The 26,411-nt window shown below is 52.9% G+C and overlaps 1 protein-coding gene across 1 annotated transcript; it reads left to right on the top strand.

Annotated features, from left to right (window-relative positions):
• Positions 1–1,128: 1,128 nt before the first annotated feature.
• On the top strand, positions 1,129–25,109 carry UHRF1 (ubiquitin like with PHD and ring finger domains 1). The gene is made up of 18 exons (XM_054175017.1): positions 1,129–1,191; positions 4,753–4,861; positions 9,088–9,250; positions 12,200–12,460; positions 13,629–13,798; positions 14,739–14,954; positions 15,576–15,682; positions 16,418–16,604; positions 17,348–17,471; positions 17,565–17,672; positions 19,217–19,321; positions 20,058–20,164; positions 21,023–21,185; positions 21,285–21,422; positions 21,762–21,873; positions 21,994–22,151; positions 23,104–23,202; positions 24,940–25,109. The coding sequence occupies exons 3-18, from the start codon at positions 9,098–9,100 to the stop codon at positions 25,084–25,086; spliced, it is 2,355 nt and encodes a 784-aa protein (XP_054030992.1). The 5' UTR covers positions 1,129–1,191; positions 4,753–4,861; positions 9,088–9,097; the 3' UTR covers positions 25,087–25,109.
• Positions 25,110–26,411: the final 1,302 nt, after the last annotated feature.

Below are 26,411 nucleotides of genomic sequence, written 5' to 3' on the forward strand. Positions count from 1 at the left end.
TGTGGCTGGGGATGTGCCCCCCAGAGTGGTGGGGTGCTGAGGGACACAGGCACTGGAAAGCTATGGAGACCACAGAATCATAGGCTCAGAGTGGTTTGGGTTGGAAGGGACCTTTAAAGCTCATCCAGTCCAACCCCCCTGCACTGAGCAGGGACATCCCCAACCAGAGCAGGCTGCTCAGAGCCCCAGACAGCCTGAGCTGGAATGGTTCCAGGGCTGGGGCAGCTCTGTCCTCTCTGGGCAGCCTGGGTCAGGCTCTCCCCACCCTCAGTGTAAAAAAATACCTTCCTTTGATCTGATCTGAATCTTTTTGTTTCAAACCACCACAACAGGCCCTGCTCAGAAGTCTGTCCCCAGGTTTCTTAGAGGCCCCTTTAAGCCCTGGGAGCCTGGGTGCTGCTCTGCCCCATGGTTGGGAAACAGGCTCAGCCCAGCAGCCTGCAGGCACCGCTCCTGCTCCCTGCCCTCGCACGCCTGCTCAGCCACAGCTCTGCCTTGGACAGCTCTGCCATCCACAGAGGGAAGGTGAAGCATGTCCTGGAACACAGCACCTGAACTGCTTGGAAAGAGGGTGCTGGGCCAGGAGCTCAGCCCCTCCTCCCCAGGATGGGGCACTTGTTGCCCAGGTGGACATGTGCAAGGTACTTGGCCTTTTCCAGAGTGGTTGTGTTAGCAGTGGGTGGAAAGTCCATGCATGGATGGTAGGGCTCAGCACACCAATGCCTGCTCCTGGGCTGCTCCATGGCATGGCAGACGTTGTCTGGAAGCCCCACAGGAGGAAGATGTGGGGGCTGTGATGTGAAAGCATGGCTCAGCCACGATGTTTTCTTGGCACCTCTCTCCTATCCTGCAGCATGGGTGCTGTAAGTACCCAAGGAGTGAGAAATGTTCTCCTGCTCTCAGTCCTTGCCTGGCTGATGTGTTGGTGGAACCTGCTGCTTCTCAGCCTTGCTGGGATTTTCAGGAGAGGGATTCTGCTTGCAGAAGGCCAAGCAATGCAGGACTCTGAGCCTGCCTGGGGGAGGTTTGATCTTTTGAATAGCAAAATGCAAACCATGAACATTTTAGTTACTGCTTTGCTTTTCCTTTTGTGCCTTTTCATCTGCAGATCTCCAGACCTGCTTTGAAACCAACAATTAAGCTTCCTGTTGTCTGTTTTCAAGATCAGTGGGGGAGGAAACTGAGGCACAGGTAAGAATTATCTGAAGTCTTCTAGAGCTATTAAACTGATTGAGTCACCTTGTTGTTTGACCAGTGAATGCAGGAGACCGTGGCTCTCAGTTCTGGGTTGTCCACAGTAAGCCATGAAGGGAGTGGGAGCAGGAGGTGGTCCATGATTCTTGAAAACATGCTGTTAAGCTGCCAGGAATGTAGGCAATGACCACTCCTCAGATTTGAGGTTAGGAGGAATCCAACCCCTCTGACCTGAGTCAGACTTCTCAGGGCAGGAAAGACCTTGGGGGGGTCAGGTAGCCCAGCCTGCAGCTGGGGACAGGGCTGTTGGCAGTGCCAGGGCAGGTCAGCTGGCTTTGGCCCAGGGATGGAGGGCTCACACAGACTCTCTGGGCACTGGATCCAGCATTGCATTACACTCCTAATCAAGAAGCAGTTCTTGATGTGCACTTGGAACTTCTCCAGCTCTTGTTTGACCACTTGGCTGCTGAGAACAGGTTTTGTGCCTTTGTGACTGACATAAACTTCCTATTCCAGCACCACCTGGCAACTTTTCATCTGACAAACTCCTGGTCCCTCCTTTGATCCTATTCCCTTCCCAGAGTAAATTGCCATTTTGAAGTGTTCAATGTGCCAAAACCTCTGCTATGAAGACAGGCTGAGGGAGCTGGGGTGGTTCAGCCTGGAGAAAAGACTCCAGGGGGACCTTAGAGCTGCCTTACAATAGCTGAAGGGATCCTCCAGGAAGGCTGCAGAGGGACTTTTCATAAGGGTGTCTGGAGACAGGCCAAGGGGGAATGGTTTGAAGCTGAGACACAGCAGGGTTAGACTGGAGCTGAGGAAGAAGCTCTTCAGTATGAAGATGGTGAGACTCTGGAACAGGTTAGCCAGGGAGATTGTGGATGCCTCCTGCCTGCAGGTGTTCAAGGTCAGGCTGGATGAGGCCTTGAGCAGCTGAGTCTGGTTGAGAGGTGTCCCTGGCCATGGTGGGGAGGTTGCAGTAGATGATTTCTGAGGTCTCTTCCAACCTGAGCCATTGCATGATGCTATGGGTGGGAGAGGCCTGAATAAGGCCAGTTGCAGGGAGATGGTGAAAGTCTCATGAGCCAGGCTGGATTTCATCACCTACCTGCATGCTACACCTTCGTGTGGCTTATGGTGTGGCAGAGGAATGTGAGCTGAAGGGGCAAGTCATTTGTGTGAGATAACATCAGTAATTGTCATTAATGAGGCAGTGGTTAATATCTTAACTGTACCTTTAAATACTAGGTCAAAATCCCAGTGCTTGGAGCTCCTGCTCACTGGTAGGACCTTTCTGCAAGGCCAGAAGACACAAAATGTGGAGATGGCAATTTCAGAGCCAAGGTTTGCACCATCATTTCTGTGATTCTTGCTACTTAAAGCTGAGATAAAATCAGTTCTAAGTAGTTTGGCAGGTGTGGGAAGGGCGTAGGAAGAAGCAGAGAAACATGTTTGAGGAAAAGAAAGGGAGCTGTGCTGGCTGGAGTGAAGGAGCAGAGCAGCACTGGGCAGCACTTCCCCCAACAGGCAGCATCCATCAGTGGCTGTGGCCTCTGTGGAACTGCTGCATCATGAAGTCATGGAATGGCTCAGGTTAGAAGGGACCTCAGAGCTCATCTAGTCCAACCCCCCTGCCATGGCCAGGGACACCTCTGAACTAGACTCAGCTGCTCAAGGCCTCATCCAACCTGGCCTTGAACACCCCCAGGGAGGAGACATCCACAGCCTCCCTGGAAAACCTATTCCAGAGTCTCACCACCCTCATACTGAACATCATCTTCCTCAGCTCCAGTCTTACCCTGCCCTCCCTCAGCTTCAAACCATTCTCCCTTGTCCTGTCTCTAGACACCCTCAAGAAAAGTCCCTCTGCAGCTTTCTGTTGAGCAGCAGACACTCAGGTGTGGGAGGGATTGGCAGGATCAGGCCCTGATGCTGGGTCCCCACTGCTAGGTGCAGTGCCTTTCCCTGCCATGTGCCGTGTCACCACTCAGCATCAGCCCCTTGGGGAGCAGAGGCCACACGTGCTGCTGAGGCAGCCCAGCTGCAAGGGTTCATCTCCTGCAGAGGAAATGCTCCTGTTGATCTTCCATGGCATGTGCTCCATTAGCCACCTGCCACGATGCCGTGGTCACCTTCCTGCCCCAGGGCAGAGCGGCACGAGCAGCGGTGACTCCAGGCTGAGGCATGTGTGGCCTTGATTTCTCTTCCTCTGGTGCAGCAGACAGAGCCCCTGGGCTCCCAGCAAACTGCTTGAGAAGCTCTGTGCTGCTGAGCTCAGATCTCCATCTTCCAGGAGCTGCAGAGCAGCGTTGTGTGGAGCCCACTGAGAGGCCAAGTCAGGCTCTGCTCTTTGCCAGCTGTTGCTGTGCAAAGGCCATAAGGTGTTTGGTGCCAGCCCCATCTGTCTCCATGGCATGGGCATCCTGCTTTGCCATGCTCCTGCCTTCCTCTCCTCCACCACTCTCCTGTGCTGGCAGTGAGTGGCTCTTGGGAAGTGGTTTCATCTGCTCAAAGCACTCTTGCCCTTCATGCTGCAGCTTGTGGCAGCAGCCTTGTCCAGGACCACAGCCTGCAGGAACACTGTGTCCCTGAGCTGGTCCTGGTCCAGAGCAGAGCAATGGAGGAGGCAGGGCCATGGCTGAAGGCTCCTTGCTGGATCCTGCCCTGTAGCACCCATCTCTTCAGCTCTTTCACCAGGCTTTGCATGGTGATCACTGAAGGCAATGGCCTTCAAAGTGCTATGGCCTTCTGAAAACAGTGCTCCAGAGAAGCACCGAAAAGCTTCAGCCCAGCTCTTGCTTCCCAACAAACCCCTCTGGTCCCTCCGACTTTCCAAAAGCCCTTCCCAGCTCCGGACATGCTGCAGCTCTCTGCTGCCCTCACTCTACCTCAGCAGAAACGGAACTTGCCTGTCCTCTGCTGCCTGGCTGCCCACCTCCCCTGGAGGGTGTCCCAGCTCCTGCTTCCTGCACCTCACCTACCCCAACATCAGATCAGGAGGCAGCAGCTCAGGCCCTGAGCCCCAGCCAGCTTTGCCCTCACTGTATGAAACAGCCTGACTGCTTCTTGGCTGCTCTCCCAATCTTCCGGTTCACCTTTCTGCTGGTTTTCAGACTGTTGTACTCACCTGCCTCCCCCTCCTCCCTCTTCTCCTCCTCCTCATACCTTTGGGTAGGGGTTGGGTTGGTTAGCATGGTGCTGGTTGGTTAGCATGGTGCTGGTTGCTTTTTGAGAGGCAAGAGAGTGGATGTGCTCGTGTGCCCTCTCCATCCCATTGGTGAGACCACTCTTGCTTCTCCAGTAATCACAAACCCAGGCTCCCTTTGCACTCCCAAGCTGAGGGCTTGGCTGGTTTTTACTCCAGTTCCTTTGGAAGCTGTAGGAGCATCAGGAAGGGCAGCATTTATCTTGCACTCCTACATCACAACCTTGATCTCCTGAAGACCTCATACAGTCCACCTGGGTGCAAAACAAAGAATGCCATTTGGATGTGGTTGGTCTTCTTAACCTGCTACTGCAGACAATGGTCTCACCGAGGGCAAATCTGTTTGTCCTTAGGGGGATGTGAAGAATCAGCCTGGTTGCTGAAGCACTGCAGGGAAGCTGCTTCATGTTCAGCTTCTATCACCCCAGAGCCTTCCACAGAGGGAGAGGAAAACGAAATCTGGTGAGTTCCTGTTGCTGGGTGCAGTGTGACTCTGCATCAGCCCAGTGCGTGTGGGAACTTGAGCACACCCACAGAGACTGCTGGACCTTACACAGGGGCCCTGCTCCCTAACCAGGGGAAAGGCTCCTGCTGTGCTGCATGTGACATGGCTGACTCATCACTGTCCCTGTGCACGGCAGAGCAGACCTGTTTGCACATGTGAAAGCACAAATGGTAGTGCCTGGCAGGAAGCTCCCTGCCACCGTGGTTAAAAGCAGCAGCTTCTGGGTAGCTGGATTTTCTCTCACCAGCTGTCCTGGTTCAGGGAGTTGTAGCTCTCAGACCAATTCATAGCTTGATAGGGTTGGAAGGGACCTCTGCAGATCTTCCAGTCCAACCCCCCTGCTAAATCAGGGGCACCCACAGCAGCTTGCCCAGGATCACAATGGCCAGGTGGGGTTGGAAGCTCTCCAGAGAAGGAGACTCCACAGCCTCTCTGGGCAGCCTGCTGCAGGGCTCCAGCACCCTCACACCAAAGATGTTTCACCTCCTGGCTTCCAGTTTGTGCCCTGTTCACAAGGGATCTTCTCTGTAGCCACATATGGCTGCTTCTCTGTAGCTTCTCTGCAGCTGTGTATTCTCTAGAGCTGAGATGATTTCAGAGCCACCCCAAGTCCCTGGGGCAAAGCAGGTGTGGCCTCTTTAGCTGTGAGTGTGGAGGGGAACCATGGAGGTGTGCTGAAGGAGAAGTCCAAGGTGCACATTCCTGAACCCAGCTGGCCTGTTGCAAACTGAGCACCTTGCTGTTGCCATGAACCTTTTAAACATGTTTGTAGCTCTTGGGATGCTCCCTATGGTTTGATGGGACACCTCCAACTAGAGCAGACTGCCTAGGGCCACAGCAGGTCTGATCTTGAATGTCTCCAGGGCTGGGGTCTCAGCCACATCTCAGCCCACATCTCAGCTAAAAGGGCAACCTACTTCCAGTGTCTCCCCACCCTCAGTGTGCAAAACCTCCTCCTGATGCCCAACCTAAATCTGCTCTGCTCCAGTTTCAAACCATTGCCCCTCATCCTACCACCACAGGCCCTTCCAAACAGCCCCTGCCCAGCCTTCCTCTAGGTCCCCTTCAGACAGTGAAATGCAGCTAAATAAACGTCCCTGGGACGTCAGCTGAAGGGGAGACAGAGTTTCAGGCAAAGAAGGGTCAGAGCTGCATCTTACAGTGGCATTTTTGGGCCTCCTTATGGCACTTCTGTGTTCCTAAAGAGATGTGTGAAAGGGGGGAGTAAAAGCCTGTTGTTAAACTGTCCTGAGGGACGTGGATTCTCCACTCCTCTGGAACTGGGGCTGATGTGGGTGACAGAATATGTGTCTGGGTGCTCTGGTGAGCAACAGTGATTTGAATTTCAGACCAGGAGATCCCAACCTGAGCTGCTGCAGCTAGGTGAGCTGTCCTCAGGAGGGTGAAAATGGCTTTTGCAATGCTCAGCTTTTCCTGCTCCTTTCCACTAACGCCTGAGAACCCTCTCAGGCCGTGGGCAGGGCTGGCTGCTGGGGTAGGTCAAGGTTAGGACTGGAGTGCAATCTACAGGGGGTAAAAAAGCCTTCTTTGGGATGCAGGAGGAAATGAAGCCTGACTGCTGCGGGTCGCAGGTCACGCTCCCGGCTTGTGTGCACTGCCACATGCCTGACCTCCAGCACTAAGCTCCTCCAGGCCAGCGGCTCTCAACCTGCCAGCTTCAGCCTGGGGTCCCCAACAGCTCCTAAGCGAGGAGGGGGCCGAGGAAGAGGCTGCCGCGGCTCCGGCAGCGTGCCGGTGCCTCGCACACATCCTCTGCAGCAGCCTGCGAGCCTGGGGAGGGGTTGGGGGGCTGCTGCAACCCCCAGATTTGTGGTTTTTTTAGCAGCAGATGCTATCTGCAGGGGTGCAGGCAGGGTTGAACACGGGAAGCGCCGCTTGGCGTCTCGCGCCAGCCTGCGCCTCGTGTTGCCTTTGTCCGCGGGGGCAGGACAAGGCGCGGCCTGGGCAGGCTGCAGTGCTGCTGGAGCTCTTCTGGCAGCGCCGAACCCGCCGCCATTTCCCACTTCCCCACCCCGGCGCTTCTCCTCACCCCCCCAGCCGCCCATTTTGGTGCTTTTAGGTGGGTTTTGAGGCCCAGTTTTGCCAGAAAGCCTTCAGTAACCCCCTGCTTGTTGCTCTTTCCTTCATCCCACGGCCACCTTAAGCAGGTTTTTATCATCTTGAATTCCCTTGAAGCGTTCATAGGCTGGGGGACAAAGCATCCTCCTGGATCAGCCCTTTCTGTCCGCTCGCGGCCCTGCTGCGTCACCCCGGCCGTGCTGCCATGAGTGGGGCCCTACACAGTCCACAGGGGCCACCTGGAGCTAATGCCCCAGTGCCAACGGCCCCGGGAGCTAACGGCCCCCGGGAGCTAACGGCCCCCGGGAGCTAACGGCCCCCGGGAGTTAGAGGCTTGCTGCGGATTATTCGGTTTATTCAGATTATTCAGATTATTCGCATCACAGCAGGGCCTGGAGCTCCCCGGCAGGGTGGAGGCCCTTGTGTGAAGAGAGCGCTTGGGAAGGGGCTGTCAGAGCGGGCACGTTTGGGTCTCAGGGTGAAGGGGGGCACCGGGAAGGGAAACCGTTTGCCTCTCCCGGTGCAGCAGGAGCCAGCTCTCGGAAGGAGGAACTCTTTGACTCCCGGGGGTGCACCGAGAGGGGGCTGTCAGAGGGGGAACCTTGGTGCCTGCTCTCCTGCAGGGTTCTCCCTGACCCAGTTATAACAATAACGGCCGCCACGGAGGCCGCGGGGCTTTCCCGGGCGCCTCGGTAGTTTTTATTGGGGGGGTTGCCGCTCCCCGGGCAACGGGGGCGGGGGGGCCGACGGGCATCCCCGGTGCCGTCCCCGGGAAGCGGCGGTTCCGGTGGGCTTCTCGAGTCGTATCCCCCACTCCCCTCGCTGACCCCCGCGGCGCGGCGCTCCCGGGAGGCGGCAGCGGCCCCGCCCCGCCCGCTCGTTCCCGCCAGCAGCGGCCAATGGGCGGGCGCCCGCCGCGCACGGGGCTTTTCCGCGCCAAACTCCAAAGCCCGGGGAGAGCGCGGGCGGCGGGGTGATCGCGGTACCGGCACCGGCCTCCAGCACCGCTACGCCGGTGAGTCTTGTCGGGCCGTCGCCCTCCACCAAACCCTATCGCTCTGCGGGACGGGGAGCGGCCGTTGGCAGCGGGAGGGGGAAGATAGCGGAGCGGTTTTTCCCCGCCGTCTCCGTGCCCGGGGGTGTTGCCGGGAGCGGCGCCCGAGCCGGTGACAGCTGCCCGGGCACGGTGCGCGGCTCCGCTGCTCCCCCCCGCACCGCGGCTCCGGGCCAGTCTCCTCGGTGGGGCGGGGGGTATGTGAGCGCTCCGTGGTCGGTTGGCGGGACGCGTCGCTTAAGGATTGTGCTAGCAGGACTGACACCCCAGCCCCCGAAATGGGGCGGCGGGAGTCGGGGGGATGTGACCGGGAGGGGCGGTGCGGGGTGGCGCTAGGGAGCGGCGGAGTCTGAAAGGGGCGCGGGTCGGCATCACCCCGCTTAGTTTTCGGGGCTGATGCCGACGGGGCCGGTGGCGCGCCCCGGGAGGGCTCCGGGAGCGGCGGAGCGCGCTGTCACCCCCACTTTTTTTTCCACTATCGGAACGAAAGCGATTGTACCCCCGACCCCGGGGTGAATGTGCGGGTTATGGGGCTACGGCCACCAGTGCTATCGGCAGGGTGATTTGCAGCTTCACTGACCCCGTTACCCGTCCCTCCTCGGCGGTTTAGCCCCGGGGCGCCGGTTGGTGACGGCCCCTTTAAGACCGCTCGCGCTTAGCTCGCCTACTCCTCTCGTTTTCATTTGCATAATCTCGCGAGATTTGCTCCCGCGGAGGGCGGGGGGAAGAGTTTCAATTGTGGCGCGAGACAGCGTTGGCGCGCGCTGAGGCGGCGGCGGCCGGGAGGCAGCGGCTCAACCGAAGCCGTTAGCACTTGTGGGTGGGGTTAAACCTGTGCCAACCAATTAGCGTCCGAACCGGCCGGGTTATCAACCAATAGCATTTGGAAGTCTAGAAGGAGGGCGGGCCCGGCCTGTTGACTGATGGGGCTGGGGGGGGCTTGCTACGCGAGTAGGTTGCGCGGTTCCATTGATACGGTGCCCGACGGGGCGGACTCGGTGGGTTCCGCCGTTTAAACGCCGTTCCGTTGCCTTCTCCCGGTACGAACAGGACCGGCGCCATGTGGATCCAAGTGCGAACCATGGACGGGAAGGAAACCCACCGCGTGGATTCCCTTTCTAAACTCACCAAGGTGGAAGGCTTGAGGCTGCGCATACACGAGGTTTTCGGGGTCGAACCGCACCGACAACGGTTATTCTACCGCGGAAAGCAGGTACCGGCACACCGCGGGGAGGTTTGACAGCCTCAGCCTCTCAGCAACGCGGGGGGGAAGGAGCGGGCGGGGGAGGAGGTCCGCAGCCGCTGAAGCGGGACCCCCCTCCCCCGCTCCTTCCCCCCCCAAACTCTGTGCCCCACCGAGTAGGGAGTGATATTTTAATTATTTTTCTTTTAATTGTCTGTAAATGGGATGATTTGCTGCCATCTAGTGACTCCCGGCTCCTTTCCAGGCTGCCCGGGCGGTTGGTCTGGAAGGAGGAAAAGTCGATACTAAAGTAGCTTGACTTTTTTTTTCCCCTTTCAGTTTAAAACGGTTTTGGTTTCCTTATTTTTCAAAATTTCAGCTGTTTCTTTTCCCCCTTGGCACCACCTTTGCGAGGTCTCTTAGAATGCAGCTCTTACCAAAGACTTAGGGGCTTGCTTTAAGGTTTTGAAAGCCTTCCTCCGAAAACCCTGAAGATTCCCCATTTTTCTTTGGAAACTGGCATAGCAGCTCCCAGATGCTATCTTTTTAACCCCCCAAAATCTCCTTAAGCACAGCTTAAATAGCTCTGTGGTGTGGGATGTTCACAGCAGCGTGTTTACCATTGATTCTCTTCCATGTGAGTTAATGATGTGTCTAAATCAGCACCAAAGACAACACAAACTGACCTTAAAGACGTTTTTTTCCACACCCTGAGTAACATCACAGAGCTAAATCATGCTGAAGAACCTCCTGACCTGGTGGTTGGGTGGTAAATTAATTTCAGGAGTAGTGGGATGCTTGAGGCTGAAGCTGGATGACTGAGCTGGGTGGAGTTAGACAACTTCCAGTTGCCTTTTCCCCCCCTTTCCCTCCATTTTGGGATGTTTGGAGCTAGCTGTGTGTTATCTATAGCAGGCACCGCTGTAGGATACGGATCTACAGCTTGAGTAGCTTTACTCCAACAGACTTGGGTATCAACAGCAGTAAAAAAGAGGCTTGGAGGAGTCCCCAGCATCTCTGGAGGGTTTGTGGCATCTTGTTTCTGCGGTGTTGGTGCAGCCTGGGGTGTGGCCATTGCCTATTTGTGATCAGAAAAAGGGAGAAGGGAAGTTTGGTTCAGGGTCCAGCTGACTGTCAACCCTCTCTGTGCAGGTGACTACAGATCACCCCATTTTCAGCAGGAGTGGTAACTCCTGCCAGGAAGGATGCACGTGCCTTGCAAACTTTAATTCCTCTTTGTGTGATCCCAGCAGCTCCCAGTTCAGGCATAGTTTGTAGACAGAAACATTTCTCTAGTGTGATCTAACCTCTGTGTCGTTGTTCCCTCCCTTGCTGCTCTGGTTTGTGCTCTGCTGCTTTTTTTGTACCGTCAGAAATGTTCCAATGCTTCCGAGTTCCCCTTTGAAAGGCTGTTAGGACACTGTTGATGAAGCCCCCCCGCCCCCTTTGTCAGAGGTGCAGCTCCAGATGCCGGCGGCTCTTGCAGCCTGTCCTTTGAACTCCTGCGGTTTTGCGTCCCCTCGGTGTTGTGTGTTCCCAGTTCTGCCTGCACCTGTTGTCACTGCTGGCCCCGGCTGATAACGACTGCTGATAATGGCTTGGGAGATCCTCTCTTTGTGGAGGAGAACCAACCCACTCCTGCTTTGCTCTTGGCTATCTGTCTGTGGGAGGTTTCATCTCTACAGCAGCAAAAAGTCCAGATCGCTTCCTGTACGCTCAGATTTCCAGGGATTGTTCCACAGCCATTTGATGCCATAAATCAGAAAGGAATTATCATGGCAATTCCTGTGAAGTGCAAATTTTTGTGGTTTTTGCTCTGTTTCCCCCTGATAGAGAACAAAGCTCTGGGGGCTGCTTTTGCTGGTGGTTTGGGCTGGAAGGGGACGATCATTTCCTGTATAATTTCTTAGTCAGACCTTAAATATGTGGTGAAGCTTGTCTCAACCTCTGACTGCACTCTGGTCTCCAGCACTGCATTTTAACCCTTCAGATCTGCTCCTCAAGAGTTCTCCAAGGGCTATTAAAGGACTTTGTTTGGTCCTCTCCACTCGTTTTAACTTTCTGCAGGGGTAGATCTCAACTTCTGACTTCACTCTGGTCTCCAGCACTGCATTTGAGCTCTTCAGGTCTGCTCCTCAGAGTTCTCCAAGGCTTATTGAAAGACTTCCTTTGGTCTTATCATTTTAACTTTCTGCAGGGGTAGGATCTCAATTTGACTACTACTCACAAAATAAACTCTTAAAATGAGGGAGGCAGTGAAATTAGGACATGCCCAGAAGTGTTTTGGGTAGTTTCAAGTTGAATTGAGTCTTTCTCTTTTATTATCATTTTACTTTCAATGGGAGAGAGAGAAAAGTACTGCCCAGAGAAAAGTACTTAGCTCTTTGGCACCCCCTTAATGCTGTGGTTACCAGAGTGATGTAGTAGCAATCATCTGGAACAAACTCAACCAACTAACCTCTAAAACCCAGTTGGTCTTAATGATGATGTTGTAGAATGTGCCTGAATTAAGGGAGAAAGAGCTTTGCAGGATGTAGGTAATGTGGAATTGTCTTTAAATCCTTATAGAAGCAGGAGGTTGGGGGGGATTTGGTAGTTCTTTTAACTCCTCCTTCCTAGAATTACATTTCTCCCATTTTGAAGGCTCTGCAAACCCCTTCCCCAAGGAAGGGTCTGCAAACCTCCTTCCATCTCCTCCAGCACTGTGACTTAGTCTGGGCAGCGAGTTTACCGCAGCGTGGAAGACTTGGTTCTTGCAGCTTGGGGTGGGGGGAAAGAAATGCATTTAAGTAGTAAGAAAACCAATCTCTGAGTAACTGTGGTGCTGAAGAACTGCCAAGTTCCTGCCTTGTTAATGCTTTTCAGGCAGCCTGCTCTGTCTTGGGGCAGAGAGACAATCGCAGCGTGATGGGTGGCTGCGAGCTGGCGCAGCTCAGCCCCGCGCCGTAACCGGGGGGGGGTTTGCTGCTTCCCTGCCAGATGGAAGATGGACACTCCCTGTTCGACTACAGCGTTGGACTCAACGACATCGTGCAGCTCTTGGTCAGACAAAGCCCAGCAGTGCTTCCTGCTGCTAGCAAGGAGAAGGATTCCGAGCTCTCCGACACGGACTCCGGCTGCGGCTCCGGCCAGAGCGAGTCGGACAAAAGCTCCCACAATGGGGAGGCTGCCCTGGAGCTGGAGGGGCCCAGCACGGCCACGCAGCCGGACTGGACCCACCCCGGCTTTGGCCTCTACAAGGCAAGTCATCAACCCCCCCCAGAATCACTGGGAACTGCCCTTTGTTTCTCTGTGGTTCAGAGCTGTTCAAAACTTTTCTGCCCCAATTGTCTGGAGTTGTTTTTTTCGTTCGTTTCTTCTTTATTTTCCTTTTTCTGCAACCCTCCACCACCATGCCAAACAACCCACAGAGCAATGAAATGCACCCTGGAGGTCAAAATATTTCCTTTCCTCCTTTTCACTGAAGTTACAGTACATTGATTCAGTTAAATAAAACAGAGAAATGCCAAGGGGTTGTTTGGTTTGAAACAATTTCTCCTCCCTCCCCCTCCCCCCTCCCCAATATTTTTGCTTGGAGTCACAGCTTTTGTCCAAGCTGAAACTTCCTTGAGTGAGCAAAAGCAAATCTCAAGCAGCTGCTCAGAATTGTTTTATTTTGTCTGTTTGAGTGGGTTTTTTGCTGTAGGTCTGGGGATGTCTGTGCCAGCCTGCCAGGTCTGAGGCTGTTGTAGGCTAAGCAGTGAGGGTTTGTGGAGCATAAGGGAGCTGTTTGTACGTGTGGTGGTGTAAGATGGATGTTCAGCCTGAGAGTCATAGAATCATTAAGGTTGGAATAGTCCCCAAAGATCAAGTCCAACCTTCTACCCAACACCTCCATGACCACTGAATGCCAACGGTCATCTAGCCCAAACCCTCCTGCAGTCAGCAGGGACACCTCCACTGGATGAGGTTGCTCAGAGCCTTGTCGAGCCTGAACTCCAATATCTCCAGGGATGGGGCCTCAACCACCTCCCTGGGTAAACCTGTCCCAGTGTTCCACCACCCTCATAGTGCAGAACCTGTTCCTAACATCCAATCCAAATCTGCTCTTATTTCAAACCATTGTCCCTCATCCTGTCACTCTAGGCCTAGTATCCAGCCTTATCCTAACATCCTACCTAAGCCTCCCAGGTCACAATTTCAGGCCATTTCCTCTTGTCCTGTCATTAGCCACTTGGGAGAAGAGGCCAACACCAGCTAGGGATGTTGAGATGAGAAAAAGTGAGGGGAATGTTAATTCTGAAGATGATCTGTTAAAATACCTTGCTAATAGTGCAGGTCTTGAAATGGTTAAGTGTTGAAGTCAGCTTGGGAGTGAATACTGAACTGCAAATGCACTTTGCTGAGCTGTTTGCTTTGCTTTGTGTAGATCAATGACTTGGTGGACGCTCGAGATATGAACATGGGAGCGTGGTATGAAGCCCAGGTTGTAAATGTGACCAGGAAAAAACCTCCCAATGTGTCTGCTGCCAGCATGGATCCTGATCAGCCAACAGCTGTGCCTGAGGAGGATGTGATATATCATGTGAAATATGAAGGGTGAGTTTTCTACCTTCCCATTTAAATCAATTACATTAGATGGTAGAGACCCACAAGGGAAAGCAGAACTGGGCTGAGTCCTGTTAACTGTGAGCTTGTCTTGCAGCTGGAATTCTGAATGGAATTTCTAGGGGCAGGAATAATATGGAATGTTGTTATCCCAAGTTTTAAGTGGATGCAGTAAGAGCAAAGTGATAGAGTGCCAGGTTCTGGCTGTGTCTGTGCAGGAGGAGGTTTTATCCTTGATCATAAGCCATTAATGAAGGGACCTTCAAGATCACCCAGTTCCAGCTCCCCTGCCATGGACAGGAACACTTCCTGCTTGACCAGGTTTCTTAAGGCCTCTTCCAGCCTGGTCTTAAACACCTCCAGGGAGGGGGCATCCACAGCCTCCCTGGGCAACCTGTTCCAGTGTCTCACCACCCTCATAGTAAAGAACTTCTTCCCAGTGTTCAATCTAAATCTGCCCTGGTTTAGATTCAAACCGTGGCCCCTTGTCCTGTCACCACATGCCCTTGAAAACAGCTCCTTCCCAGCTCTCCTGTAGTCCCCTTCAGGCACTGGAAGGTTGCTCTAAGGCCTACCCTAAGCCTTCTCTTCTCCATGCTGAACAGCCCCAGCTCCCTCAGCCTGTCCTTACAGGAGAGGTGCTCCAGCCCTCTGATCATCCCCTCTGGACACTCTCCAACAAATCCATTCAAAGCAGAATGCACAAAATCTTCCTTGGCTGTACAGGTTCTGGACAACACAAATCAAAACTCTTCCTGCAAGAGACCAAGCCTTGATTCCTGCATGAAAGCCCTCTTGATGGTGGTGGTGTGGGTCACAGCCCCTCAGTTCTGCAATCTCTGTGACTGGGCAAAATCTGTCACTTGTCAGAAGGATGCTGCTGAATCTGACTCTTTCTTTCTGCCCCTCTGTGTCTCCTCCTCCTCCCAAGTTACCCAGAGAGCGGAGCTGTGCAGCTGAGCTCCAATGATGTCCGGGCTCGGGCTCGGACGATTCTGAAGTGGCACCAGCTGGAGGTGGGGCAGGTGGTGATGGTCAACTACAACCCTGATGAGCCCAACGAGAGAGGCTTCTGGTACGACGCAGAGATCCTGCACAAGAGGGAAACCAAGATGAGCAGGGAGATAAATGCCAAGATCTTGCTTGGGTAAGGTTCCTGATGGGGAATAGATGGAATTCCTCAGCTCTGCTTAAGCTTGCACAGAACCATAGGATGGCTCAGGTTGGAAGGGAGCTCAGAGATCATCTACTCCAACCTCCCCACCATGGGCAGGGACATCTCTCACCTAGACTCAGCTGCTCCAGGCCTCATCCAGCCTGGCCTTGAATACCCCCAGGGAGGAGGCATCCACAGTCCCCCCTGGGCAACCTGGGATTCTATTCCTGAGTCTCACCACCCTCATACTGAAAAACTTCTTCCTCAGCTCCAGTCTAACCCTGCTTTTGCTCAGCTTCAAACCATTCCCCCTTGTCCTGTCTCTGGACACCCTCATGAAAAGTCCTTCTGCAGCCTTCCTGGAGGTTCCCTTCAGGTATTGGAAGGCAGCTCTAAGGTCCTGGGTTCTCCCTCAGACAAGAGGGGCCATGCTGTACTTGCATGAGAATGATTTGATGGGGGTGATGCTCTCATGCCCCTGCCCCAGACTGTGCAAAGCTGCAGCAGGTCTCTCGTGACCCAGGAATGACTTCAGCCCAGCCTGTTACCCATGTGCATGTGGGATACTTCCAAAGCCTAAGTGTTGTGACTTTTATCCCCTTCTCCTCCTAGGGATGCTGGGGATTCCCTGAATGACTGCACAATTACCTTGGTGGATGAGATCTATAAAATTGAGGAGCCAGGCAGTGCCAGTTCCGTGAGCACTGGCACACCAAGACGTGAGTGCTGGGTAGCTCTTGCTTGTCTCAGTCTGCCCTTGGGAGATTCATACATTCACAGAATGGGTTGGCTTGGAAGGGACCTTAAAGATCATCCAGTTCCAATCCCCCTGCCATGAGCAGGAACATCTTCCACCAGCCCAGGTTGCTCAAGGCCTCATCCAACCTGGTCTCGAACACCTCCGGGCAGGAGACATCCACAGCCTCCCTGGGCAACCTGTTCCAGTGTCTCCCCACCCTCACTGCAAAGAATTTCTTCCTCACCTCCAGTCTAAAATTCCCTTGTGAGGGTACTTTAGAGAGCATGAATAAGGATAATGGTTCTGTGTTAGGAGCCATCTTAGCCCTGAAAACCACCTTCCCACCACCTGTTGTTAGTCTGCTTTGTGCCCAAATCCAGTTGGATCAGTTTCTTGGAGTCTAACTCCCTGCTTCCCCTGTCAGCTCTCTACAGCAGCAGGACCTTAACCAGGTAGAATCACAGAATGGTGGGGGGTGGAAGGGACCTCTGGAGATAACCCAGTCCAATTCCCTTGTCAAAGCAGGGTCACCCATATCCAGTTGCCCAGGATCACAATGTCCAGCTGGGTTTGGAAGCTCTCCAGAAAAGGAGACTCCACAACTTTGTGAGGGTCTAAAGTGCTAGAGTCCCAAGACACTCACAGCTGCCACTCCTGGCAACACTCTGGCTCTTCCTGGAGTGTGCTGGAGCTTGTGGTTTCTTTTTGCTGACAGGAAAATATGGACCTGTGTGCAAAGCTTGTAAGGACAACCCCAACAAGACCTGCAGAGTCTGTGCCTGCCACATCTGTGGAGGTAAACAGGATCCAGAGAAACAGCTGATGTGTGATGAGTGTGATATGGCTTTCCACATCTACTGCCTCAACCCTCCCCTTAGCAGCATACCAGATGATGAGGACTGGTAAGTCCAAGGAGGGGGTGTGGGAGCTCAGTTACCATCTAACTGGGAGTGGGAGGCCAGGTCTAGGGCTTCTAGGTGCCCTTGGGTGCCAATATTGTGACAGTAGGAGGTGAAGGGAGGTTTGTGGGCTTTGTGTTTCTGATGGGACTCCCTAGCTGCTCTTGAGCATGGCTTTAGTGAGGGGAGGTTTTAAACCAGTGGCTTTCTGACTCCTTTTCCTGGTTTGGGGATCTATATCTGCTCAAAAAGAAAGAGAGCTGCTAGAAACCAAGTGTGAGGCTGAAGCAAGGAAGCTTAACTGCTGTAACAGCTTTCATGGGCATGGGTCCCCCACCACCCCGAGGCTGGGGATATTTCTGTATAGATGAAGTGTCTGTGGTGATAGATTCACCAAATGGGTTGGGTTGGAAGGGACCCTACAGGTCATGCAGTTCCAAACCCCCTGGCATTGGCAGGGACAGCTCCCCCTAGACAGTGACACAGCCCTGGAGCTAGTGGAACACTGTGGTGTTCCTTGGGTCCTGTTCCTGCATTTCACACAGGGGGTTTGTGATGCAGCTGCTTCCCTGCCCCATCTGCAACGCCTTAGGAGGCTGTGCATGCACACCAGCTAGCACAGCTCCCACTCCAGTCCATCCTGTCTGGTTTCACCTGGGGGAACTGTAGCATAGCTGGGGATGTTTTGAGGAGACAGATCCTGAAGGCTTTGCTGCTAGTTAATTGTCACTGCCTGATGACTTTAGGTATTGCCCCGAGTGTCGAAACGATGCGAGTGAGGTGGTTTTAGCAGGAGAGAAATTAAAAGAGAGTAAAAAGAAACAAAAGATGGCATCAGCTAACTCATCCTCACGGAGAGACTGGGGCAAGGTCAGTTCCAAAGCTGGTTGGTTTTGTTCTTTTGAGCAGTGTGTGTTAGATCCTGGAAGTCCTTGAGCTGATGAGCTGTGCTCTCTGCCGCAGGGCATGGCGTGCGTGGGGCGCACAAAGGAGTGCACCATTGTCCCCTCCAACCACTATGGACCCATCCCTGGCGTTCCAGTTGGCACCATGTGGAAGTTCAGAGTTCAGGTATGAAGCTGGATCCATCCTGGCTTTGGGAAAATGGGAGTGCTCACACAGAATTATTGAGGCTGGAAAAGGCCTCCGAGGTCATCAAGTCCAGCCGGTGACCTAACACCACCACCTCAGCTAAACCCTGCCCCCAAGTGCCACATCCAAGCTTTGCTTAAAGACCTCCAGTGGTGGCAATTCCATCACCTCCCTGGGCAGTCCATTCCAGTGCCTATTCAGCCTTTCTGTGAGGAAGTGCTTCCTAATATCCAACCTAAACCTCCCCTTCATACCATGCCCTCTCGTCCTGTCACAAGTTGCCTGGGAGAAGAGCCTGACCCCCACCTACTATAACTTCCTTTTAGGTAGTTGTAGAGATCCAGCACTTGGGAGAAAGCTGAAACAGTTAATCCTGGAGTGTTTGTCAGTGGGGATGGAAGTGCAGAAGGGAAAGAATTCTGGCTTTGTCCAGACCAAGTGTTCCATAACTAATGCTGCATTGTCCAGGCACTGGAAGTGGTTTGTTCTGGAGGGCTTATTGGTAACTCAAACACCCCAACCCAAACATTCGTTTCCAGTAGCTTGTCCTGGAGATGTGTGGTGTCTCCCACTTGGTCCCCTGTAAAGAGTCTCTCTCCAATACCCAGGTATTTTAAACAGGAGGGTTTCTCCCTCAGGCTGGGGAGGAAGAAGCACTGACCCAGCCAGATCTTGGGTTTAGGCATTAGGGGAAGGTTGCTACTGCAGGGCATTCAGAAGCCAATCCCCTTGTGCAAACCTTGCACACCTGGGGTTGTCTGAAACTCCTGGAGCTTTTCAGCAGCAGCTTCAGGGAGAGGGATCCACAGTTCTACATCTGCATCACAAACTCCTAGGATTGTTTTGGTTGGAAAAGCCCTTTAAGATCATCCAGCCCAACAATTCTCTAACTCAAAGCCATGGCACTCAGCACCAAATCTCTGCCTCTTTTCAGCACCTCCATGGGTGGGGATTCAGCCACCTCCCTGGGCAGCCTGGGCCAGCATCTGAGAACCCTTTCAGTGAAGAAGTTTCTTCTAATCTCCAACCTAAACCTCCCCTGGTGCAACTCGAGGCCACTTCCTCTTGTCCTGTTGCTTGTTCCATGGAAGAGGAAACCAACCCTAGCTGGCTCCAGTCTCCTCTCAGGGAGCAGTAGAGAGCAATGAGGTCTCCCCTCAGCCGCCTTTGCTGCAGGCTGAACACCCCCAATTCCCTCAGCTGCTCCTCACCAGCCCTGTTCTCCAGACCCTTCACCATCTTCCTTGCCCTTCTCTGGTCCAGCTCCAGAAATATCTGTGTTCAGTTTACTGGAATACTCAACAGATGATTTCTTTTTTAGTTTTAAAGCATTTTTCTTTGTCTTTGCTCTACCCAGAACTTTTTGGAGAGGATGGTGGTGAGAACAGTTTGACCCTGTGATAGAAACTTACAATCTTCATGAGTGCTGTCAGTTGCCTTAGCCCCAAGACTGATTTGTGCTCATTGTCTGGAGCCTGTTGAGAGCAGCTGCCTCCCAACCTGTCCTTTTTTTTGCCCCCCAGGTGAGCGAATCTGGAGTTCACAGGCCCCATGTAGCAGGTATCCATGGCAGAAGTAACGATGGTGCCTACTCCTTGGTCCTGGCAGGGGGCTATGAAGATGACATAGTAAGTGAACCTTGGATATTTATGTCTGAGAACCAAACTCACTTGATTTTAAAGCAAAGCCTTGGCCTTAATTATGTTCCCTTGATGATGCTTTTGTTGTTGAGGAGAAATCCAGGAAAGCTGCAGTCAGCTAATGTCAGCCTCAGAACCAGCATCTTCTACATGGAGTCTGGGATCTATGTCAGAGACTTTAGACTGCCCACAGAGGCTGTGCAATCTCCTTCTCTGGAGAGATTCTGAACCCACCCAGGCATTCCCCATGGCAGGCAGGTTGGAGCAGATGATCTCCAGAGGTCCCTTCTAAGCTTAGCCATTCTGTGATTGTGATCCTGGGCAAAGCTGCTGTGGGCGCCCTGCTTTAGCAGGCAGGTTGGACTGGATGATCTCCAGAGGTCCTTTCCAACCCCAGCATGCTGGGATTCAGGAATTGTGTGTCTTTGGATCTCAATTGCATCCACAGCTTGAAGTTTCCTGGATCTGCTGCCAGACCTGCCTGTGTCAGAGTGTTCAGAGCTAGGGGCAGGAGCCCTGCTCCTGGCTGCCTCTGCGCGGTGTGGGAGGTGGCAGCGCTTGTCACCGACGCTTCCCTGGGCAGCGCGAGGGAGGGCTATGGACTGAGCCTGGAGGAAGCATCTTCCCTTTTCTGAGCAAACCCTGTTACAGCTACTCAATTAAGACTCCTCTGCTTTTCCTGAGTGCTTTTGGTGAGTGTCAAACCCATCCCTGTCCGTTTCAGGATCATGGGAATTCCTTCACGTACACAGGGAGCGGAGGCCGGGATCTGTCTGGGAACAAACGCACAGCAGAACAGTCCTGTGACCAAAAACTCACCAACATGAACAGGTCAGCAACCTGCATGCTCCCCTCCCACCCTTGGCAGCCTGGGAACTGGGTTTGTTCTCTTTGTGCCAAAAGAAAGTGGCTGAATGGAAAAACTGCCACAGTCAGGCTTTGACTGTGGTGCTGTAGGCTCAGTTCCTGTGCCTGCTGGATCAGCTGCACCATGGAAAAGGTTCCTAGGGTGCACTGTAAGGGAAACAGAGTTTCAAAAGGTCTTAGCCACAAGGATAATCCAAGGGCTGGAGCAGTTCTGCTGTGAGGATAGGCTGAGGGGGCTGGGGTTGTTCAGTCCAGGTGGAGCTTAGAGCTGTCTTCTAGTTCCTGAAGGGATCCTACAGAAAAGCTGAGAGGAACTTTTCCTGAGGGTGTCTAGAGACAGGACAAGGGGGAATGGTTTGAAGCTGAGGGAGACCAGGGTTAGACTGGAGCTGAGGAAAGAAGCTCTTCGGTATGAGGGTGGTGAGACTCTGGAATAGGTTGTCCAGGGAGGTTGTGGATGCCTCCTCTCTGGGGGTGTTCAAGGCCAGGCTGGATGTGGCCTTCTTGGTGTTACATTCAAAAGTGTTTGAGACAGAGATTCAGAAGGGGCTCCTCCTGTATCTTCAGAGGCAGATTTGGGTGCCAGAGAGGTTATTTTTGGTAGCCAGGGTGGGTTGGTTGGTAGCCATTGCTGTGGTTCAGCACAATGCCAGTGCGCTGCTGCTCAGTGCTGTCCTCAGCTGTACCAATGTGCTGCTCTGAGTGAAACACTCTGGGTTACATTTATTACTTCTTAGTAGCTGGTTTCTTGTGCAGGCTTGGCTTTGCTTTACCTTCCCCTGGTTCTAAAGGGTACTGAGCTGCCTGGGCTTCCTCTTGCAGAGCTCTGGCCCTGAACTGCAGTGCCCCCATCAACGACAAGAGTGGAGCTGAAGCCAAGGACTGGCGAGCTGGGAAGCCGGTGCGGGTGGTGAGGAACGTCAAGGGAGGCAAGCACAGCAAGTATGCTCCCGTGGAAGGCAACAGATACGATGGGATATACAAGGTGAGAAGGCTTTGGATGCTTCTCTGAATCAGGCAAAGATAGTTTGGTTATGGCCAAGGGATTTTATGGTGTGTGATGGACTTGGATCTGGCTTTGCAGGTTGTGAAGTACTGGCCCGAGACAGGGAAATCGGGATTCCTGGTGTGGCGATACTTGCTGAGGAGGGATGATGAAGAGCCTGCCCCTTGGACTAAGGAAGGGAAGGAAAGGATGAAAAAGCTTGGCCTAACAATGCAGGTATGCTTGGGAACATCACTCTGGTTCCCCTGGACAAGGAATTCTACTTTTTAATGAGGGTGACCATTGCATAAGAGTGAAGACATCCCCCTTAGACCCAGAGGGACACAAGAAGTGCTCTCAGTCTTGTGGGTTGCTCTCTTTTTACATGAGAGGTTAAATGAACCAAACTCAAGGGATTTGCTCAGTCTGCATAAGTGCTTTACAAGAGCAGCAATCTGTTGCTCAGAGAACCCCTGGAGCAGTCCTCCAGACTTCCAGACCACTGCAGGTTGGAGGAAGGAGCTGTGAAGTGGTGCATTTTGCATTGGATGTTCTTTGGCTTGTGTTTTCCTGTAGTATCCTGAAGGTTATTTGGAAGCTGTTGCAAACAAAGATAAGGAAAAAGAAAATGATGGAGATGATGAGTTTGATACCCCAGGGAAAGGAAAGAGGAAAAGGAAATCAGCAGGTTGGTGGAGTAGGCAAGTGGATGTGGAAAGCCTTGGTGGTTTTTGTGCCTTTTATTTAGTTTGCTCTTTTCTGGTTGCATTTTTTGTTTGCATGTTAAGAAGTTGTTGTTTCCTTGCAGGTGGGGAGGAAAAACTTGCCAACTCTCCTGCAAAAACTCCAAAGAAAACTAAAGTTGAGCCATACAAGCTGACATCCCAGCAGAAATCTCTTATAAAAAGTGATGAAGCCAATGAAAAACTGTGGAATGAAGTACTAGAAGCTCTCAAAGATGGACCGGTACAGCCTGCTTTCTCCTTCTCCCAGCAGCAAAGTGACAGCTGCTCTGCTGTCCCCACACACAGACCTCTGGGCTGCATGAAGGAAACAGCCCCAGACCTACAGTGGGGGGGTTTAAGTGGAGACATAGAATTGTTAGGGTTGGAAGGGACCTCAAGGCTCAGCCAGTTCCAATCCCCCTGCCGTGGCCAGGGACACCTCGCACTACAGCAGGTTGCTCACAGCCACCTCCAGCCTGGCCTTCAAAGCCTCCAGGGAGGAGGCTTCCAGCACCTCCCTGGGCAACCTGTGCCAGTGTCTCACCAGCCTCATGGTGGAAAAACTTCTTCCTGACATCCAATCTGAATCTCCCCATTTCTAGTTTTGTTCTATCCCCCCAGTCCTATCACTCCCTGACACCCTCAGAAGTCCCTCCCCAGCTTTCTTGGAGCCCCCTTCAGATACTGGAAGGCCACAAGAAGGTCTCCTTGGAGCCTTCTGCAGACTGCACAACCCCAATTCCCTCAGTCTGTCCTCACAGCAGAGCAGCTCCAGCCCTCTGCTCATCCTTGTGGCCCTTCTCTGGACACCTTCCAGCACCTCCAGATCCTTCCTGTGCTAGAGGCCCCAGAACTGGACACAGTGCTCCAGGTGTGGTCTCAGGAGAGTGGAGCAGAAGGGGAGAATCACCTCCCTCGACCTGCTGGCTGTGCTTCAATTGATGCAGCCCAGGATGTGGTTGGCTTTCTGGGCTGCACCCTTGACATAACTTTAAAGCACTGTGCTTGAGGTCAGGAGGATGAGAGCTAACAGAGCTGTTTCAAGGTGACTATTTCTGTTAAGATCTGTAGGGGGGGAAAAAAACTTCCTGACTAAAGTGATTCTTTGCACTGACCATGGGCTGGGGTTTGGTTTGGGGGGCTGTGTTTTTCAGTGGAGCAGCAGTGAGTTGATTCAAATGTTCTCTCTCCAGAAATTCCTAAATAAGGTGGAAGAGGCCTTCTTGTGTATCTGCTGCCAGGAGGTGGTGTTCCGGCCCGTGACAACTGTCTGCCAACACAACGTCTGCAAGGTGGGGAAGGGGACAGCCCTGTGCTGGGCTCTGCCAAGCCTTGAGCTGACTGCTGTGGGGAGAGGGAGCTGCTCTGTGTGTAGGTTTGGGGTCTTCTAGCATGAGGCAGACATGCATTTGGGTCAGGCACAAATCCAGGCTGGGCAGAGAATGGGTGAAGAGCAGTCCTAAGGAGGAGGACTTGGGGGTGCTGGTTGAGCCAGCACTATGTACTTTCAGCCCAGAGCCAGCTGTGTCCTGGGATGATCCCCAGCAGTGTGGGCAGCAGGGGCAGGAAGGGGATTCTGCTCCTCTGCTAAGCTCTGCTGAGACCTCCCCTGCAGTGCTGGGGCAGCTCTGGAATCCTCAGCACAGACAGGGACCTGTTGGAGTGGAGCCAGAGGTGGTCACAGCAATACTGGCAGGGCTGGAAGCCCTCTGCTGTGAGGCCAGGCTGAGAGAGTTGGGGTTAATCAGTGTGGAGAAGAGAAGGCTCCAGGGAGACCTTAGAGCAGCCTGCCTGGATTGGTAGGGGGCTGCTGGAGAGGGATTTTTGATAAAGCTATGGAGTGACAGGGTGTGGAGCAATGGCTTCAAACTGGAAGCAGCTGGATTGAGATGGGACGTGAGGAAGGTGAGGGTGGCCCTGGAACAGGCTGCCCAGGTGTGGGTAACTGCTTGGCTTACCCTGGGAGAGGGACTGAAGTTGATTTGGTAGCTTTGGGACCAAGGCCATTTCCCATCAGCAGGTGTTTGTGTTCAGTGAAGATCCCTGAAGCTGGCCTGGCAGAGAGCTGCAGGAGGGAGTCTTCTGAAGATAAACCAGCCCTGTTTTGGCTGAAACTGATGAAGCAAGGCTAAAATAACACAAACACCCAACTTGAAAGCAGATTCTGAGGCCCAGGAGGCTGGACAAAGACTTTTTCCTACTGAACTGATATTTTAATGTTAAGCTGGCACTCCTCACTCTGCTAACAAGCAGAACTGAGCTCATGCTAAACAGAGTTGACTGTTACTCAGTGCTCCTCACAAATGATGCTGAAGCTCACCTAGAGGGCAGGGCCAGCCTGGGCTAGGGCACTGCAGCAGTGGCTGTGTGGGGCACCCACACCAGCACTGCTGAGGATCATCAAAGGGCTGTGCTCCATTTCCTCCTCCCCAGACAGAATCGCTGTGGTTGGAAAGGACCTTCAAGAGCATCAAGTCCAACCATTGCCTAACTCCATCAGGACAACCTCTACACCATTGACCACCACATCTAGATAGCTTTTAAATACATCAACCACTTCCCTGGGTAGCCTGTTCCAGCCTTTCAGAACCCTTTGGGTATAGAAGTTTTTCCCTAATGTCCAACCTAAACCTCCCCTGGTGTAAACTGATGCCATTTCCTCTTGTCCTATCAGTTGTGACTTGTGAGAAGCGACCAATCCCCACCTCGCTCCAACCTCCTTTCAGGCAGTTGTAGAGAGCAATGAGGTCTCCCCTCAGCCTTCCCCTCAGCCTTCCCCTCAGCCTTCCCCTCTCTAGGCTGAACATGCTCAGCTGCTCCTCTCCAGACCCTTCCCCAGCGTGGTTGCCCTTCTCTGGACCTGCTCCAGCCCTTGGAGCGAGGAGGAGGTTTTTCTCTCCACCTGGCATCACCCTCAGCCCTTCCTCTGCCTGGGCTATGAAAGGAACCCGTTCCTCTCCAGCAGGGCTCTGTAGAGCAACCCAAACTGCTTTTCTCTCTTACCCAGTTACTTTTTGGTCCTTCCCCAGGACTGTTTGGACAGATCCTTCAAAGCCGAGGTGTACAGCTGCCCGGCCTGCCGCTACGACCTGGGCAAGAGCTACAGCATGCAAGTGAACGAAGGCCTGCAGAGCATCCTGGCTCAGCTCTTCCCTGGCTACGGCAACGGGCGGTGATTCTCTAAAGCACTTCTCCTTTTTCCTCCTCTTCAAACTTGGTTTTTATCTCTTCATTTTTTTTTTTTGTGTCCAATGGGTTTAATTTAAGACTAAAACACAGTAGGCTGTGTTCTCCCAGCCCCCTAAACAAGAAAAAGAAAGGAAAGTTTTAAAGTCTTCTTTGTTTTTAAAAAAACAACCTATAAACTTCGAGGGGAATCCTTTTCAGTTTGGGGTGGGGTTTTTTTTTGTGTGTGTGTGTGTGTGTCTGTCTGTCTGTCCATGGGGTTGGTTTTTTGTTTTCAGTGTTGAGCTTTGCATCCTTTTTTTGCCCTCCCTCCCCTCCCCATTTATCAGCACAGAACTATTGTCGTTAAGGGACTTCAGGTGCTTCCGGTGAGGCTGCTAAAGATCAGGAATGTTCTCAGAGTGTCCCCCTCTGCCCCCCTCTCCTCTTGATTTCTGCCACCCTTTTTTAAATTTCTTTCCTTTTTTTTTTAACTCCAAAAATGGCTTGGTTGCTAGAACAATCTTCAACATGTGGGGATTTGGCCCATCAGGTAGACTTCTGGCAGCGTTTTGATACTCGATTTGTACCGGGTGACTGCTGGCTCCTCGGCCTTTCTCTTACCCTGAGCTGGGTATTTGCTGGTGCTTTGGGGTTTGCTTTTTTCCTATAAGAGCTGCTTTTTTATATACATTTCAATTTTATCCAAAAGGCTATTTCCAGCTAATTTTGTATATCAACCCCCCCCCCCCCCCCCATAAAGCTGCTTGTGTTTGGCCAAGCAGTCAGAGCAATACGAAGTACTACCTCAAGTTGGGGCTTCTTTCTTACTAAGGGAACTCTTTGTTCAGCCAGGTGCTGTCTCCTCTCCAGAAATGCCACTGTGGGATATGTCCTAAAGCCATTCTTTAAGTGCCTTTTGTCCTCTGCTGAAAGACTGGGCTCTGAATCACCCTCTGGACCTAAGTTTTTTTTATAAGCACTGAACTGTTTCAAACTTGCCAACCGGATTCGATTCTCTTTGGGGTAAACCCAGGAGGCTGCAGCTGTTGTGTGGTTAGGGTTTGAAAACCTTCAGCTCCTTTTGGTTTTTTAACCTTAGGTGAATTATGCTCAAATGACTTTTATCTGTTTGTGTGCTGGTTTTTTTTTTTTCCCCCCCCTGCCTTCCCCTTTGACTTTGTTGTGTTGTGTTCCTACCTGGAAATCAAGAATAACTCCCAAGGATGATTCCTCATTCAGATTTGCTGCCCCATCATGTTTGTTGTCCACGAGAAGCAGGTGGCTTTGTAACTGGGTGGTGGTTTGGCATTGCCAAAGCTTGCAGTGTGATACC

Source organism: Dryobates pubescens, chromosome 31 (genome assembly GCF_014839835.1).
Source record: "Dryobates pubescens isolate bDryPub1 chromosome 31, bDryPub1.pri, whole genome shotgun sequence".
Lineage (NCBI taxonomy): Eukaryota > Metazoa > Chordata > Aves > Piciformes > Picidae > Dryobates > Dryobates pubescens.

Coding starts and splice junctions, on each gene's coding strand:
- UHRF1 (XM_054175017.1), top strand. CDS start 9,098: ATGTGGATCCAAGTGCGAACCATGGACGGGAAGGAAACCCACCGCGTG. Junction 9,251..12,199: donor TATTCTACCGCGGAAAGCAG/GTACCGGCACAC, acceptor CTTCCCTGCCAG/ATGGAAGATGGACACTCCCT. Junction 19,322..20,057: donor GGGGCTATGAAGATGACATA/GTAAGTGAACCT, acceptor TGTCCGTTTCAG/GATCATGGGAATTCCTTCAC.